We start from the raw sequence: 12,508 nt of genomic DNA, 5'->3' as shown, positions 1-12,508 counted from the left end.
GGATTCATTGCTCTAGCCTCAGGCCTCCAATACTCCAAAATTTAGAAAATGGACAGATGGAAAGTACTCAAATGTGCCTTGGATTTGAGTATAGATCTTGGTGATCTTTTGCCCCCACAGGAATCTATCAAAGATTTTCTGTCTGGACCTTACTCAATTCCTCATTCCATAGGAGATAGCCCCTATTTTCCATGTTTTGAGAATTTCTTTCATCAGTGAAAGCCTCTGTTACTGCCACATTTGCTCAAATTCATTTAGTCCCAAAGAATATTGTTTACAAACTGAGATACAGCTTTTGCAGAAGCTTTATTGATTGATTAGACTTCTAAATCTCCTCAGGATGTTTTCCCCTATCACAGTCTTAACTTCTTTCTTTCCTTTATTTTTAGATCAGCAGCTACTGGGGGAATCACATCACCTGAGTCATGAGTACCCTCTCCCCTCCCCTTCTAGGATCCTCAGGCAAACGTTTGGCTCCAGGTCTCTGGGAGAGTAACCCAGGTCAAGTAACATATAAGCTTACAAAAACAACTCAAGGTAAATACAGTGTTAGATCTTTTACTAGAAGGGACAGATGGTTTAGTATAGTATAATGGGTAATAGTTTTAGGATGCTAAGTTGTTTGGTTATTAAGTTGGGGGGTCTTCAGTGGGGTCCAGCTGAGGTGACTTAGGAAGCCTTTGCTTTGTTGTTTTCAAAAGGCCCAATTGAGGTATCTACAGCAGAGGTCTTATTCAGGTAGAGTTATTTGTGGCGTGTTATTTCAGGAATGAATTTCCAATCAAATGCCAGTTTTTTGATACATATAATGTCATACAAACCCTTGATGCCAGAGAGCGCCATCCCCTCCTGAGGGGGTGAGGCAGTGAACCTCTGGCCTAGATTTGCAACCGGCTTCCCAAATGTGAAACTTCTCCCAAAATTGGTTTCCATAGTGATCGAGTAGATGCAGAGATTATGATAGCCGGATACTTTTATTATGCTTTCCCCTTCCCAGAGGGTGAATCTCTCAGGATTGCCAGAAGAGAGTCCATATTTTTCACTCCATTCAGAATTCATTTTTATCTGCACACTGGAAGAAAGGGAAAATTTTAAAATTCCTTTGAACCCATTATCTCCCCCAGTGTTTTTCTCTACATAGGGAAATACTTCACTAAAATGGATAGTAAATTATAGGAGAAAAGTTGGATGATTTTCATGATTTCTGTCCAGGGGAATCTCCAGAAAAGATGATCCTACAGCTTCCATTGCATGTTGTGTATTCAGAAATTGTTTTATGATATCTTATCTCTGTAGGGACATTTGTAAGACACTGTAGTAAAAAGAATTCTGAGCTTGGGGCAAAGAGATCATGGTTTATATTCTTGATCCTTCTTATCTGGGTGATGTTGGGCAAGTGACTTTAGCTCTTTAGGTCTCAGTTTCCTCATCTGTAAAGTTAAGGATAATACTAGTTGTACTACCTACCTCACAGACTTATTGTGGGGAAAACACTTTGGAAACTTGGCCTCAAAATGTAGATTAAAATTTCCCTGTCTCCAGTTCAAGATCAAAGCAAGTTTCTTTAGTTACAAAGTGAGATTGTTGAATATTATCTTTAAGGTCTATCCCAGTTCTCACATTCTCATATGTTTTAAAGGCTCTTGCTACCCTTATATTCTGTTTTATATTCTAAGGGCTCTCCCAGCCCTTAGAACAGACAATGCATACTCTTCAAAGTTATGGCATTAGGTGGATCTACAATACTATTAGTAACAAACCTTCACTGAACGACTTCTATGTGATGGTCCATTATAAACGGTGTATAGTAAGTGCCTATGGTTCTGTCATGGAATTCAGAGTTAGAAGGGTGTTTAAAGGTCATAATGTTCAAGCCCTTCCTATTTTACATATGAGGAAATTGAGGCTAGTGATGTGAAATGACTTGCCCTAAAGGATATAGAAGTGTCTAGATAGTTCATAGATAATATGACCTATTCCCTTGGCAATGCAGGGGACTCTTCTAGTGGATCTCTAATGTCTGCCCTGAATTTGGTCTGCAAGCCATGAATCCATCTTATCCCTAGGTTAAAAAAACAGAATATCTCAATTTCTCTATACTTAACATCCTTGAGTAATAATAAGGGTGTAGACTTGGAGTCAAATGACCCAGGGTGTGATGTTTATTAACTTTGTATGTTTAAATAAGCAGTGATTTTGGAAATACCTTTCTTGAGTTCTGATTCTTTCACCTGTGAAATGGGAATGATAGTAAAGAAACCACTTTATAAATCATAGGTTATTATTGAAATGATTTTTTTGGAGGGACATCTTATTGTTCCTTTTTTGCTATATCATTTACCTGTTGCTAGTCTTTCCCCTTCTGAGGTAATGAGACCAGATAGTCTATAGAAAAGAGAAACTTATCTAGAGTCAATTGATTTAGTTTGAATCTTGGTCCTTCAACTTATTAAGTAGATTTGAATTAGTAACTTCACTTTTCTGGGCTTCTTGAAACATCTCAGTTTCTTCATTTGGAAAATGGGTTAGACTAGTTGACCTTTGAGGTCCTCCCCAGCTCTAGATCCTATGATCTGCAAAATGAAGAGGCTTGGCTCAATGATCTCAAAGCTCTTGTCAGTGATGAAATTCTCTGTTTTGTAATTATTTATTCATTCATCCATTCACTTTTTCATTTTCTCCCTCATGGCTTTGGGGAAAGGGGCAGGAAATGAAAAGAAGAGGGAAACTGAGGCTCTTTTTCATAAATAGGGCAAAGAATAGTAGCCATCTATATATGAGTGGGGGGAAGATCTATCTAGAGTGCTTGGCCAAAGCCATTTAGAGGAGCTCTGGATTCAGATACCATAAGTTTTCTAAAATTGGAGTTCCTGTGTTTCTGGGATGGAAGTAGAGAATCTAGAAAATGGGGAGGGTGGTGGATCTTCAAGTCTGTTCCTCCACATGCAGGTGCCCTCTCACCCAGCCAATCCCACTGGTAAATGCTTTATCACATAGCACCTGTGTACAAGCCCTAGTTTAGTTTTCCAGTTCATGTCCTATATCAGTATATCTATGTTAAGAAGGGAGAGGTTCTGTCTATGTGTAAAATCCAATACAGAATCTCATGAGTTTAGGGATGTGGAATCATTGTCTAGGAACCAGAAGAAACATTAGAACATAGAATAATGGAGTTGAAAGGCACCTTACAACCTAAGTATTGGAATAATATTGGAATAGATTCTGAGAATATAAGAGTTAGAAGGAATCTAGGAAATCATCTAATGCAATCCCATCATTAGACCAATGAGGAAAACAAAAATTAGAAAGGTTATGACTTCTCCAAGTTTACATAGAAAATTAATAGTATCTTTGGGACTCCCGGACCAGAACTGTGGTCTCCTGTCTCTCTGTCCAGTGCTCATTGACATTATAAAGTTTGTTTACAGAGGCCACCGTTACTATGGGAAAGTTGAGGTGGTCCATAGAGAAGCAGTGGAGGCTGCAGCAGATCTTGCAATGCACAGCCTGACTTGTGGCTGCAGGGAAACTTGGCTTGGGTGGAAGAAGCTTGGGGACTCCATGGATTCCACTTACCCCTTAAATTCGCCAAATAATCCCACAAAGAACTGAACAGCTTGGATTTTGCCTCCAAGTTGCTCTTCATCAGTGGAGAAAAAGCCATTCCCAGTGTCAGAGAGCTGCTCAGAATGTACACCTAGAAGGGACAGCAAGAAGAGAAGCTTTCCTCTGAGGTGTGACAGGTGGAGGAGCATTAGGAGTTTGGAGCTCTAACAGATCTCCAAGTGGTCACTGCTGTAGCTCAATTGGGTGGGCCTGGGATGAATCTTTCTGGTTCTCTGAGAGTCAATTATCTGATTTGGAGAATAGGGACAACCCTACAGGCTTTGAGTGAGGATCATATTCTACTGAGTTCAATTTGTGAAGTACCCACTATGTGCATGACAATTTTCTAGGCAATGAAGATACAGTAAATAAAACAGTCCCTGTTCTTGTGGAACTTACTAAGGATGGGACATTCCAGGTCACTGGAATGCATAGTGTGTTCACTGAGGATATACTTTAAAGTGGGAGAGAACTACAAACTCAGTAGTTAAATTAGAGGGAATAGAGGATAATGTCATGAAGGAGGTGGAAGCTGAGTAGAGCCTTCAAGGAAGATAAAGCTTCTGGGGTAGTGAGGAAGAGGGACCTAATTTCAGGGAAAAGGAAAGACTTGTTTTGAATGTACAAAAATGGAGCCTTTCCTCTGGGCTTCCCTTAAAGATTTAGTACTTTAACAAAAGCTTAAGGACATAATAAAGATAGTAGGTAAAAGTTCTCTCCATAAGGAAGATGTGAGGCATTTCTATGAGGAATCCAGGTTTCCAAGACAACTCACAGCTCAGGAACACAAGGCAGTTTCTGTGAAGCAAGGTATCTGATGAAACACCAAAGGAGTCAGGATGCTCATATTGCATATCTAACACATTAAAGGTTCTTAGATTTAGAGCTAGAAGGCAGCTGGAGATAATGATTTGTTGTAATAGCAGTAATAAAAATATTAATAATTGGAGTCACACAAATAACAAGATGGAGCACCAGAAATGTTTTGCAGCCCTTGGGGATCTCTCAAACTTCTCTAAAACAGAAGCTATGCAACAAAAATAGAACAACTTCAGTTCTTTCTTGGGTCTAGGACACCCAATATCCAGAAGAAAGTGACCCTTCCCCCATATCTGAATTGATAATCATTAAGCCTAAGTTTTGTCAATACCCCATTCTCATTGTAGTGACCCAAGGACCTGAAGGCTTCAAACAAACCCTAATTCTACACTCCCTATCCCTACCTCTTCCACCATGCTGGGGGAGTCCCAAATCCAGAATGCAAAAGTATGGATGGGCTGTAATATTTCACATATACATTTTACTTCTTTGCTTTAATATGTGATCTTGGTATTTGTGATTGTTTGTGAAATAAACGTTTGGTGGGAGAGGAGTGAAGTTGACTATTATCTGACATTAAATTACTTCCCTGTACCCTCATCTTCCCTGAACAGAAGAAGTAGTTTTTATCCTGGAATCAGTAAAACAATTGTCTCCCTAGACTACAAATATCTGCTGTTTGAACAATATAATTCTTTTGCAGTACCTTTCTAGAAGATAGAGAAAGAAAAGCATTATTGATTACCCACTTCTGCTTTCCACAAGGGAGGAGTCTAAGTTTCCTTGGGGCTTGGCTTTGTAGGACTTTGTGGATTTAGCTAAAAATTCCTGTTATGCTCAAGACAAGGCCCCATGCCATATGATGCATCACCAGCTTGAGAGAGTAGCAACTTAGAGCTTGGGGTAACTTTTCCTGAAGCTCAGAGAATATTCTCTCCAATCTTTTCCAGGCCCCCTTCCTCACTAAATCCCATAAGAATCCTTAGATCCTTGGCATTGAAAGGAGATTCTTAAAGGCTGTTTAGGGGCAGAACTTCAAGGAATCAGGGGCCTGTGGCAAGAGAGAAGATCTTTGAAGCCTTCAGCAGGTGCTATCCAACCTGGGGGTCCTAGTGACCCCAGTTTTTCTCAATCCCCATGTTGCACTGTGTACGGGTAGAACTGGGAAGGTGGACAAATTGAGATGCCTTGACTAGAATCCAAGAGAGAGGGATCAAGTCTTACCAGAGAAATTGCAGATTATTCCTCCCAAGAGAACAAGGACCAGGCAGAATCTCATGGTCTGCAAAAGAAGATACAGTGTCATAAAGAACCATAGGATCATATGATTTATTTACTAATTTTTTTTACAATTATGAACTTAAGAACTGTGAACAATTAAAAGAATTTTCATATACAAAACACAAAAATGTAATGTCAGATCTTGGGATAATTTTTCCTGAAGCTCAGAGAAAATTCTCTCCAGCCTTTTCCAGGCCCCCTCCCTCACTAAATCCCATAAGAATCCTTAGATCTTTGGTTTACTTGTTTACTGGTTTGCTTTACAGAGGTTTACTCTGTACCTCTTTCACATAATTATTCTTACAAAGGCTATTAAATTTTAAAAAGTAGTAAAAAAAATTGCCCCATCCATTATCCTTCAGGATGCCTTTTTTTCCCCCTATGTATTGAGAAATATTATATTGAGGCTTTTTTTGGCTTTACTGCCACTATATACTGTCCCTTCCCTTGCCATGACTCCCTCCAAATTGAATTAATAAGTGGAGTTAAGAAATCAACATGTTGACAATGTTTGGAAATATGTGCCTTCCCCTGTACCTGTAGATTCCTACATCTCTCTGCCAGGGGCTGGGAAGCATGCCATAGAATTTAGAGCTTAACCTAGGGATCTTAGAAATCTAGAATTAAACCAAAAGACTGGACGTTAATTGTCTAATGTCATACAGATAGTAAGCTAAGATTTCAACTTTGGTCCTCCAGAGATGTGGTTTAGAGACCCAGTCTGGAGAGAAACAGAGGAAAGATGAGAAACTATTGTGGAGAACAAATATTACATGGTGATCATAGCTGGAAAGAAAGCTTAGGGGCCATTAATCTAACCTGCTCATTTTACAGATGAGGAAGCTGAGACTGAAACATTACATGACTTGCCCAAAGTTATGACTAGTAAGTGATTAAGGCAGAATTTGAATTTAGGTACTTTTTCATTCCAAACTCAGAGTCCTACTTTTGTACCACTTAGCATTTTCGGAACCTCCCTAGATCACAGCTTCTTATTTCTCTCTTTCTCTGAGGTGAAGGCAAGATGGTGAAGTAAAAGCACTAACTCCCCATAGTGTTCCCCAAGTTGCTCCAAATTCCTTTAAATATCGACTCTAAATAAATTTCAGAGCATCAGAACACACAGAAAAACAGAGTAGACAACTTAGAAGATCAGCAGAAAAGATCTGTGACAATAAGGTCTGAGTCCAGCCTGAAGTTCTGCTGCAGGCAGACCCAGAGTAGCTCACTGCTTGTGGCCAGGTCCCTAGAAAGACCTTTAGGAACAGCTGTATAAACCCCTGAATTTGGGATATTGCATCTTACAACCTGGGAACAGAGCCCTACTTTAACAAAGAGTTAGGCTAGGAAAATAAGCAGACATCAGAAAAAAGATTCTGACCATAGAAAGTTACTATAGTGACAAGGAGGATCACACACATACACACAAGAAAAATAAGAATTGGTCTTAGGCCTTGGAAGTGCTTAAGAGGGATTTTGAAAATCAAGTAAGAGAGGTAGAGGAAAAATTAGGAAGAGAATTGAAAGTGGTGCAAAAGGAAATACAAAAAGTTAATGAGAAGAATGCCATAAAAAATAAAATTGGCCAAATTGGAAAGGAGGTAAGAAAGCTCATTGAGGAAAAAAATTCCTTAAAAAATAGATTTGAATAAGGTATAATAAAGTAAAACCAAAAGAATGAAAAATAAAAAAAAGTGAAATATCCCATTGGAAAAACAACTGACCAGGAAAATAAAATCAGGAGAGAGAATTAAAAATTTTTGGTCTACCTTATCACTCTCTTCTGCTCTTTGAAAGCTCTAATGTCTCTAGATCTGAATCTAGAAGTCAAAGCTCTAATGTCTCTAGATCTGAATCTAGAAGTCCCATCCCCATTCCTGTCTTTTATCTTCCAATTTCTGGGCTCAGATCTGATCCCAGGGCCATCCCCTTTGCATCTCCTCCTTACCTTTTCTGGTCTGGGAGTGCTTTGCTATCTCTTCTTACCCAGGTGAGTTATACTTACCTCTTGTTTACTTAGATGCAGAGTGAGTTCATCCGTGGCATCTGGCCCAGCTCCCAGCTCAGCTCTGCTTCCTGGAGAGCCCTCCAAAGCTTCCCCCATAGCCTTCCATAGCTTCCCCTTAGACTTCTCAGGGTTTTTATGACAGCTGCTACTAAAACAGTGCCATTCACATAGGGATTATCTGAAGTCAGCCAAGAAACCTTCCTGGATGTGTAGTAATACTATGTCCAGTCTCTTGCTGTGTAGGACAATAAAGAACCCTTTTCTCCCTGCCAAGAGAGATTCCTATCCCGGACCATGATGGATGATTCCCAGGCTCTGCAGTATAGATAGTGGATACATCCTGTTACTTAAAAGAATCCTAGATCTGGAGTCAGGATACTTAGGCCCTACTTGTTTGACCTTGTCTGACCAAATAATTTCCTATTTTGGGGCCTTAGTTTCTCATCTGTATGATGAATGGATTTGAATTGATGATCTTTCAGAACCCTTTCTCTTTTAGCAGCTTAAGTCTCTGGGCCATTGTAGGATACTAGAGAGCAAGAGAAAGTTACTAAGACTATTCAGTCTGCTCAGGCAATGCCATATCATCTGCATCCAACTATCTCCACTCTCTGGGAATTACCTTCAGATTCTTCTCTTCTCTCCTTATGCTGATTCCTAACAGACAAACAATGACCCCCTTTTGCTCAGAGTTTTGAATTTTAGTTCAAGGAAATGAAACAAATAGTGCCAAGTCATGAGCACTTTCCCAAGAAAACTGTTTTTGGCCCTTCTAATAGATATCCTTGGGTTCCTTGGGTGGAGTAGGGTAGTGGAGGCTGAAGAGAAAATGTCTTAGAACTTCCTAATACAATGAACTTCTTTTTCTTCACTTACATTCTTTCACAAAAGTGATGGGAAGGAATGTCACACAAATTTACTGATGGACAACATCTGTCCTTGTGAAAACATTATTGAGCAGGAATTGTGTTATTTTCAAAACCTATTTAGTATATGTGTGTTGGGGAAGGGCTTTGGGGAAAACAAAAAGTTCTTACAGCTCCTTTGTTTTCTAATCACTCTCCTTGTTCTTCCTTTCCACTACTTTTTCCATAGAGGAAAAAGTCCCTTTATCTCTATGGACTTATCTATGTTTTTGAACCCTCAAGCTATTCTCTTTTGCCATCCAGCATACCCTGAACTGAATTCTGACATTAGGCTGAAGCTGAAAGAATGTTGGTTGGGACATACATGGACCTCAATTCTACTCTGGAACTTGGACACCGATTTACCCTATAACTATGGGAAGTCATTTAACCTCTGAAGGCTTTAGTTTGCTATTTGTATAAGGAAAAGATAAATAATAATTAATAATTAGATATTCTAAAGTCTTTTTTAGATTTGGAATTCTGTGCAATTCTCTGTCTTTGAGTGTTTTGCATTCTAATTTAAGGTCTAATTTAAAGATTCTTAATGTACTGATGGCTTCTGTTTTTTATTCAACAGTTCAATACTCTATGGTCTACATTCTAAGGACGTAACAGCTTTAGTTTTGTTCTCTACAATCTAAGGACCCTCCCAACAGTGATATTTTGGAGGGCTTTTAATTCATTAATGGAGGGCTTCTCCATTATCAAGTGCCCAACTCTTCTTAGTTAGTTCTGTTTTTTACTCTTTGTGCAACACTTATCCCCAAAAGAATAAGATAACTCTGCCAATTCAATCAAACAAGTCCACTGAGTGACCTCAATTTGGCTCTGGTGCAAAAGTATATAAAAGAATAGGGATAAGATCCATTATTTCATTAATATAGGAAACTCTAAAGTGAGAAAACTACTTTTGTCAATGTAAGAGAGTGCCTTCTTGGCAATGCAATCTTGGAAAGTTGACTAGAGCATTGAGAGGTTCAAAGCCTTTCCTGGGTGACACAACCAGTACGTGTTAGATGTAAAACTCAAACCCAAGTCACGTTGGTTTTGCAGCTCTCACTCCATTCATTGTGACATGTTGCCTTTCCTCAGGAGGAATGTATGTGGGGAACTATCTACACATATGTATATATATATATATATATATATATATATATATATATATATATATATATGTACCCACACATATATGTGGTATATTTGTTTGCATGTATGTATATATCAATTTCCCTGTCCCAGGTGAGTGAATCCTTGGGCCCTCTCAAGCCTTTATATCTTTCTTTTCCACCAGTACTTCCTTCCCTTCTTGACAAATATTTAGTTCCATCCAGTGAGAGAGATAAAGTATGTAGGTAGCATAATGTCACAACAAGGAGTGAATTCCAGAAAAGTTGGACATACTCACCAGTTGACCATATCCAAAGAATTTTTGGGAATTAAAAGATTTGGTGACCACTAAGAAATATGTATGAGGAATAATGCTGTCATCATAAAACTACTAAGTGATCTTACTCATAGGTAGAAGATTGGAGAACTGGGAGTAGAAAGGTCAGAAAATTCTATCTAATCTCTTTGAAATTTGAGGATTGTTGGAATGAGAAATCTGAACAGACCCTTAAAGATTTATCGATTGCCTCACATTTGAACAAATGCTTACTCATACCAATGTAGGCTAATTCTGATGCTAGCTTGGAAATTTGGGAAGCAGTTGTATCACATGAGTCATAGGTCTCAGAAAGATACTTCATTTGGCATTGGAAGACTTAAAGATAATGACATTTATTATCCAATCTACAAATTATAATTTATGGTTTTAAAGTGAGCTGTTGTTGAGAGATAAAGCATCCCAACAACATTTGGGGGTCCCCAGGTCAGTGTTGTAGATATGGTGAAAGAATTCATAAACTCGGTCTCCAAATTAAGGGGCAAAAGATTTATTACACTGACAACAGCAAGATAACTTCCAAAAGGAATTAGCAAAGGACCCAAGAAAAAAGGGATAGATTTATAGGACAAAGTTGTTACTTATTTGCTAATTTTATGGCTTACAAGTAGATTTGAAGGGTAATCTATTCATTATTGTCTCAGGAACTTGATTATCACTGATCAACAGATTGTCTGGCAGGCAAGGAGGTAATTAAAGGCTAGCCTATTTTCTAAAACTATGTTAACAAGAGAGTCCAGAGATTCTCCTACAGTGTGCAGTTTCATTGGCCAGTTGGTTGATTGAGACAGGTTGGAGAGGACATTCTCATGTTCTAAATACCCCAAAAGGGAACTAGCATTGCTGTGTCTTTCCTTAAATACCAAAGAACATTTTCCCCAAATTCCCCCTTGTGTCTCCTTGAATGGGTGGGAGCAGTGTTCGAAGCAATGGCATTATATACAGTGAAAGGAGCACTCTGATGACCTAGGGTGCAAGTACCACAATGTTCAAAAGGGCAGAGAGGATGAGAGGTTGAGGAGAGTTCCAGTCAGAGGCACTCCTTTTAACAAGTCCCTCAAAACAATAAAGTAGAATGGAAAACCCATTTTACAAAAAAAAAAAAAAAAAAAAAAAAAAAAAAAAAGCATCTCCCTTAGGTGCACAGATGATACCTGAGGTTGTTTTGTAGTAGCTTCCTAGTTAGTTGTCCCCAGGGATGATTATAATTACATGACCTTATGCCAATAGGAATGTTAGTTCTCAAAAGGTAATGAAGAAGCTTCAAAGAAGGTGACAGAGAAGCGTTATGAGTGAGTTTGCCAGAATTTTGGAATGGATATCCCACAAATATTTCTAATCATAGGTACAGTGAGCCCTTGACCCACCTGCATAGCTAGTGCAGGTTGCTGAGGTGAAATTGTGGCAGGTGTGAGAGGGGTTGAACGCACTTGCTCCAATATTATTGGTGGAACAAGTCAATGTCCCAGCATCTGGAATGTAAACATGGCCATTGTGTGTCACAGTGACAGTTACTTCACTTGTGATATAGGTGTTGAGATGTGTGGGTAAGAGATCCTTTCTGGCAAGAAAACAGGTTAAGGTTATTCCCCTTGGGGGTAGCTAGTACAATGGGGTGACATCCAGAGTGGGGATGGTGACATTTGGGAATGGGGCCTTTGAACATAATGCAGCAGGTCCCATCTGTGGGCTGCTGATAGCACATTCAACAATCCTGAACACCCCCACTCCCCACGGAGTTCCCAAGCCTTACTGAAGAGTTCTCTTCCCATGGGCGGGGGCCACATGGTGAACCAGGGGAGCTGGAGAGAAAATACTAGGAACAAAGCTTTCATCCTCGGCGTGTTGTTAAAGTCACACCTGGTAAAAGTGGGAAATAACAGAAGAGAAAGAAAGCTTGAGTGAGGGAGAGAAGGACACAGACAATGTCACTCTTCTCTATTCATTGTGTTTCCAGTGTTTCTAGGAGGCCTTCAGAAGAACAGTTCCAGGTCCTCTGTGGGTTCACAGTAATATTCAGGAAGTCTGAGGGAGAAGTAATAGAAGTAGCATTTTTAATTCTAGAAACATGAGTCCAGCTGGAGAACCTTTGAGTTTGACTGACATTGGAGTGGTCAGAATGACTGTATATGGTCCTTTCCACTTTATGTTTAGAGGGTCAGACCCTGAGGCTTCCAGGATTTTAAGTGTACTATGTCCCCTGGATTTACAGGGGAGACTGTCTGAGTATGAGCCTCTGTAGCTTTAGGGAGATGCTCGCTTTTGTATTCAGAAAGAACCTTCGGGGCTGCCAAAAGGAGAAAAGGCATATCTCCTTTCTTCCACAAGGGCTTGTTCCTTCAAGATATATGAAGAGGTGTAAGAGTCAGGGAGCTGGGGGATTAAAAGTACCATAGTCAGGGGCACATGGGCATCAGCATGGGCAGCCAAATATGCTCCCTG

At 39.5% G+C, this 12,508-nt stretch overlaps 1 protein-coding gene across 2 annotated transcripts; it reads right to left on the bottom strand.

Moving 5' to 3' along the window:
- Positions 1-408: 408 nt before the first annotated feature.
- LOC141554565 (pancreatic adenocarcinoma up-regulated factor-like) lies at positions 409-12,232 on the bottom strand. 2 transcript variants are annotated; one of them, XM_074286582.1, is made up of 4 exons: positions 11,820-12,232; positions 5,650-5,707; positions 3,577-3,697; positions 409-1,072 (listed from the first exon to the last, which is right to left on the bottom strand). In XM_074286582.1, the coding sequence occupies exons 2-4, from the start codon at positions 5,702-5,704 to the stop codon at positions 745-747; spliced, it is 504 nt and encodes a 167-aa protein (XP_074142683.1). In that variant the 5' UTR covers positions 5,705-5,707; positions 11,820-12,232; the 3' UTR covers positions 409-744. The 2 variants fall into 2 exon arrangements, with proteins under 2 accessions (XP_074142683.1, XP_074142674.1); XM_074286573.1 differs by lacking the exon at positions 11,820-12,232 and adding an exon at positions 7,712-8,019.
- Positions 12,233-12,508: the final 276 nt, after the last annotated feature.

This window comes from Sminthopsis crassicaudata, chromosome 1, assembly GCF_048593235.1.
Source record: "Sminthopsis crassicaudata isolate SCR6 chromosome 1, ASM4859323v1, whole genome shotgun sequence".
Lineage (NCBI taxonomy): Eukaryota > Metazoa > Chordata > Mammalia > Dasyuromorphia > Dasyuridae > Sminthopsis > Sminthopsis crassicaudata.
This window is presented reverse-complemented; position numbering and strand designations above follow the sequence as displayed.

Excerpts from the sequence above, each read along its gene's own strand:
- LOC141554565 (XM_074286573.1), bottom strand. The coding sequence starts at position 7,810 with ATGGGGGAAGCTTTGGAGGGCTCTCCAGGAAGCAGAGCTGAGCTGGGA. Across the intron at positions 3,698-5,649 it reads AATAATCTGCAATTTCTCTG|GTGTACATTCTGAGCAGCTC; the intron begins GTAAGACTTGAT and ends TGTCCCTTCTAG. Across the intron at positions 1,073-3,576 it reads TTATTTGGCGAATTTAAGGG|TGTGCAGATAAAAATGAATT; the intron begins GTAAGTGGAATC and ends CCTTTCTTCCAG.